Source organism: Bidens hawaiensis, unplaced genomic scaffold (genome assembly GCF_021521415.1).
Source record: "Bidens hawaiensis isolate Kalapana, Puna unplaced genomic scaffold, B.hawaiensis_p1.1 tig00008259_1, whole genome shotgun sequence".
NCBI classification, from domain to species: Eukaryota; Viridiplantae; Streptophyta; class Magnoliopsida; order Asterales; family Asteraceae; genus Bidens; species Bidens hawaiensis.
The window spans coordinates 82,788-88,787 of record NW_027491588.1 but is presented as its reverse complement, the minus strand read 5'-3'; the positions used below and the strand labels follow the sequence as shown (position 1 = coordinate 88,787).

The window sequence follows — 6,000 nt, the reverse complement described above, 5'->3', positions numbered from 1 at the left end:
GTGGGGATGGGGTTTATTTTACTTAGTTGTAGAAAATATTCGATAAATAAAAAAATTAAAAAAAATATTGAAAAAAATTTGAAAAAAAATAGTCCCTTGAAATTTGTTTTCTCTACGTTAAACAGGAAATGATATTATTACCGAGTAGTGGTTATTTTATAACTTCTTGGTGTTTTCAAAAATATATCTATAATAAATAAGAACAGTGCCCATTAGACGCGTACGTAATATTTTGTAACCGAATAGTTTAGACTCAGTAATCGATGTGTCGGTAGGCTCAACCTTTGAGAATGAAAGGGTGGTTTGGTTGTTGACCTAATTGAACCTTTTAAATGGCCTGACTTTAGTGGGAAATATCTTAGAGTTTTGTTTGTTTAACTAAGCCCGTAACAGGACTGGAATAAAAAGCCGGGTTATACTCAAGCCTCAAGTCATATGATCACCTTTATATAAAAACCTAATTTTTGTATACGTACTTATATGTATAATCTTATGTATACGTATCTATTCCTGCAAATAGCAGAAAACAGTTTTGCTCAGCCCTTTGTTGCGCGGTGGCGCAGACCTGAGCCTTGATGCAGTCTGTAATATCGTCCAATATGGTGAATTTTTTTCAAAAAAAAAAATGCAAAAAGCCAAAAAGGCAATGCTAAAAGCCAAAAGGCAGAAAAAAAAATATTTTTCAAAACCACCATGAAGGAAACTACTGTCGGTCGATCAAGGACCAAGCTAGAGTTTAAAGGTTGTATATGAGTCGAAAATGTTTTGATCATGTGGCAATAGGTTTAAGTCAAATTGGGGTGATTCGGCCCGGTAAAACCATAATGGAACGTGGTGAAGTGGCGGCAGGGCTTTCAAGTGTGGGTCCCGCTTAGTCATACAAACTAATGAAATTGTCACGCCTTATTTGCCTCGGTAAGTATTAGGGGCATGGGTTTAAGTGGACAGCAATACCGGCAATCGACCTGATCTAGCTTATTAGGTGAAAGTATGAATAAATATTTGGGTAACGGGTCACTTGTTCAAATACTTTAAAAAGAAAAAAAATATATTAATAATAATAATAAATAAATAAAACCAAGAGTTTTCAGTTGAACTTGGTTATGATCCTGTGTAGTGTTCTTTTTCAGGGACGAAAAAGTCTTAAGTGTGGGGATATTTGTTGTGTTGTAAAACACACTTATTTTCCGCGCCTTTTATCTACGTTATTGTACTATATTTTATGTATTTTAAATTGTTTTATATAGGTTTTACATAATTTTAACTATCTTGTAGGTTTTGGGTGAAAGAAAGAAAGAAACCGGACTTTTCGAGGAGCTTACGGGTCTTTTACGCATATGATTTGAAGATAAAGCTCAAGGCCTGGCCTGATTACACATTGGAAAATACCTGAATGAGATGCATCACTAAATACAACAAAATCTTCTGTACCTTCTGGCAAGGCCAGTATAGGTGCATTAGTATGCTTTCGTTTAAGTAAGTCAAATGCTTCTTGTTGCTTGGTTCCCCATTCATACTTAACATTCTTTCGAGTTAGAGAAGTTAAGGGAACTGCTATACGGGAGAAATTCTCGATGAATCTTCTATAGTATCCAGCCAAACCTAGAAAACTTCGAACTTCAGTTGGCGATTTTGGAATTTCCCATTTAGCTATCTCTTCAATCTTGGCGGGATCTACTTGGATTCCATTTGCATTGATAACATGACCAAGAAATTGTACCTCATGTAGCCAAAATTCACACTTAGAAAACTTAGCATACAATTTCTCATTTCGATGTAGTTCAAGCAAAATCCTAAGATGAACCTTATGATCCTCTTCCGATTTAGAATAAATAAGTATATCGTCGATGAACACGATTACAAATTTATCTAAATATGGTTTAAAAATTCTATTCATCATGTCCATGAATGCTGCTGGAGCATTTGTAAGTCCAAATGGCATGACCGTGAATTCAAAATGTCCATATCTGGTTCTAAATGCATTCTTTGGAATATCTTCTTCTTGGACTTTTAATTGATGATAACCTGAACGTAAATCGATTTTTGAAAAACAACTTGCTCCTTGTAGTTGATCAAACAAATCATCTATTCTTGGGAGCGGGTATTTGTTATTGATTGTTACTTTATTCAGCTCACGATAATCGATGCACATTCTCATCGAGCCGTCCTTCTTTTTCACAAATAAGATTGGAGCTCCCCAAGGTGAAGAACTCGGTCTTATAAATCCTTTCTCTAATAGTTCATCTAACTATTTCTTCAATTCTTTCATTTCTGTTGGTGCTAATCTGTACAGTGATTTGGCTATTGGAGCGGTTACAGGTATTAAGTCTATTCTAAATTCAACATCACGCTCCGGTGGTATTCCCGGTAATTCTTCTGGAAATACGTCTGGAAATTCTGAGACAATTGATACGTCTTCTAATTTCTTCTCTTTAGGTTCTTCCGTTACATACACCATGAATGCTAAACATCCTTTACGTAGACATTTATTAGCTTTAGTCATCGAGATTAAGCTACGATGACCTTCATCTTTGTCTCCGGCTATTTGATTGTCTTCCCGTTTGCACGAATTTCAATTGCTTTCTTATCACATAAGATACGGGCTTGATTATCAGATAACCAGTCCATACCTAAGACAATATCAAAGCCTGCCAATGTCAGGGTAACAACTGGACAGGTATGACATGTACTGCTAATAGAATTTTACCCTTGTTCAATACTTTAGATATTCTAACTTGATTACCGTCGGCCGTTTCTACCATGAGGGATTTGTCTAACTTAACTAAGGGTTCATTTAATAGACTACAAAATTTCTTATCTATAAAACTTTGGTTTGCACCCAAGTCAAACAAAACTCTAGCATAAACATTATTAACGAGAAACGTACCGGTTATGACTTCCGGCATCTCAGCTGCCTTCTCGGTGTTGAGCACAAAAACACGTGCATTTCCTTTCCTACCTTCATTCTTGGTGCCACTACCACTTGCACCTTCTCCTCTAGTTTTCTTCTTCGGATATTCATTTTGAAAATGTCCCATTTCACCACAACTATAACAAGCAATCTTATTTTTCCAGCAATCGGTTGTTACATGATCCACTTGTTTACAGTTAGTACAGGTAAGTAACTGATTGAACCTGCACCTTCCAAAGTGTCTTCGGTTCCTTATCTTACATAACGGAATTTGTGATTGAGAATTCTTCTTCACCCCACGATATGGTTTCTTGTTATCTCTTTCATTCTTCTTAAACACAACCTCCCTCTTGAAGGTATTTTCTTTCTTTTCTTCTTCACGGGTTCTGATTAATCCATTTATCATATATCCAGCCAACTCCATGGCTGAATCAATAGTTTGAGGCAGAGATGATCTGACCATGTCTCTAATCTCTTTTGACAAACCCCAAATATAACGAGTGACCTTGTTATTTTCTAGGCGTTACTAAGTGTGGTACTATCCTACAATACTCCAAGAACTTAGTATTGTAGTCCTTGAGATTTGTCCCAACAACTTTATAATTTAAAAACTTGATTTGAATTTCATTTTTCTCATTCATTGGGCAAAACTTCCTGATTACTAGATCCTTAAATTCTCCCCAACTCAACTTGTACATGTTTAATCTACCCTTGGCTTGTATAAGGGTATTCCACCATTGTAGAGCTTCACCTTTGAATGATTTCGAGGAATACTGAATTGCTTCTTCCTTAGAGAACTTACTAATAACATTAATGGCTTCCATTTCTTCAAGCCATCCTAGTGCAGCAATAATACCATCGCTTCCATCAAAATTCTTGGGCTTAAACGTTTGGTATGTCTTGTAACTACAGCCTTTCTTAGTCTTCATAAAGCGCTATCAGCGTTAGAGCTGACATGTTCTTCTTCTTCTTCTCGCTTAGACATATTAGATTTCTCATTGCTCGATGTTTCCTTCTTCCTCATAGTCTCGAGCATAGCTGGAAAAGCTTCGGCAATTCCTCTTGCAATCAGTTCTTGCATATCTTCTTTTCTTACGAATTGATCACCAGCAGGAGGGGTAGCATTTTCTTCCTGATTTTCGATATTTTTCTTCAATCTCCCTCTCGTGTTCCTTGAGGGTCCACTATTGACTACAACGTTTGAATATCCTCTTTTCGACATTCTATAGACGAGAAAATAGGAGGTAACTATTAGTTACTATTTCTAAGAATTTACCCAAGGCATATATCTTATCCGTACTTTCATGCACTTAACTTGGTTAAAGCCTAAGTACTTTTATCAAATACTTAATTCACTAAAACCGATGGCTCTGAAACCAACCTGTCACACTCCGCCTTCGGGCCTAGGCGTGTGACTCACAGTTGGTACCGCTTTTGTCAATTTATCAAAGTTTGCAGCGGAAAATGTTATTTTAAAATACTTACTTTCATAACATAGGGATTAAATACCCTTGTTTGTTTTACAAAATTACTTGTTTTAAGAAAAACAAGTTTAATATATATATATGCCTCAATACAAAATTAGCTGAGCCACCAGCTGTAAACTATGCCTAGTGTTCTTCTATCTTCACTAGCATATCCATCACTATTCCTCGCTCCTGGTTACCTGAAAGCAGTTTCAAAATACGTCAGCTATATGCTGGTGAATTCGCTGACTCAATAAAAAATTTTCACAATTCATAATGACACAACACCAATAGTGTTCAACGACTAAGTAGGTCTCAATCCCATCTCACATAATCTGACTTCACTCACCCTAGAGACAGTCATTTGCCTCATGGTCAGTATGTCTGTAGTGTGCCCACTACAGTACATATATGTAAGGATCCAGACACATGTGTATTTTAGTCTGAGCGTTTAGTACTACCTTGTATCAAAATGTTTTAGAGGGTTTGAACCAACCCTCATGCAAATATTTCCATAACTCTTGTACATATGGATAACAGTCCATAGTTTTAAAGAGTAAATATCTTTTAAAAATATACAGTACATAGACGTATTCACGTCATAAAACATTTCACAATATAAAAAGGTTGGACGTATTCACCTTTTGTTGATTTCAAGATTTCTCACCAACAGATGTCTTATCTTTATCTCGAACCTATAGTACGAGAATAACATTCTATAAATAACTAAATCTACAATCTAGCTATAGACCTTAAGTCCATTTGCATAACCTTTACCTTGATATTTATTTCATTTTATAAAACATTTATATAATACATTTCTTCATCATGAAGAAATGTATGTAATATCTCATTTCTTCATTCATAAGAAATATCTTTACAATAATGAATAATATTTTATTCAAAACCTTATCTTATGAAAGCTACATTTCACTTATTAACTGATCAAGGTATAGACTATACCCTCGACTAGGGTCTTAACCATATATATTAAAATAATTGGGCAGAACCCCTACCTTGTATGGCTTATCTATTAAATGCTTAAACTTTACGTGGGCAGCGCTCCTACTTGCACGTACTTCTGGACAACGAGCGTATCGGAAATGACGGGATTTTGGCATGAAAACCGAGGTAAAGTGTGTGTGATGTGATGTGGACTTCATCCCATGGCCGACTATTTATAGGCAAAAATCTGTGCATCTTCACGATACGCGAAGGACAAATGTAGCCGTAATTATTATTATATTCCTTCGCGTATCGTGAAGGATTTCTTCGCGTATCCCGAAGTTGCTCAATAGCTGTGATGAGTCAACCACTAGACCTGCCACGTGTCAGTACCAGATGAAGTTACTTCATGCATCTTCGCGTATCGCGAAGATGCTTCATGTATCGCGAAGGTGCTAAATTTTCATTTTCAGTCCCTGGTCTTCGATAGCTTGTCATATCTTGATCATAGTTCAAAAATACTAAAGCGTCCCTTATTCGGCTCGCGGCGATGCGAGCGTGCGAAGTGCAAAGTGCGCCATCAAAATGCCACATTACACCCATCGCCCGAGTATGTGTCCGAGTCCGAGTCCGGGTCCGTGCGCGTGCGTGTCGGGTGCTTCGCACCCTCCGCTAGCA

At 36.7% G+C, this 6,000-nt stretch overlaps 1 protein-coding gene across 1 annotated transcript; it reads right to left on the bottom strand.

Annotated features, from left to right (window-relative positions):
* Nucleotides 1-3,420: 3,420 nt before the first annotated feature.
* On the bottom strand, nt 3,421-3,840 carry LOC143637385 (uncharacterized). Its single transcript, XM_077104784.1, has one exon. It carries the CDS (start codon nt 3,838-3,840, stop codon nt 3,421-3,423), a length of 420 nt encoding a protein of 139 aa, XP_076960899.1.
* Nucleotides 3,841-6,000: the final 2,160 nt, after the last annotated feature.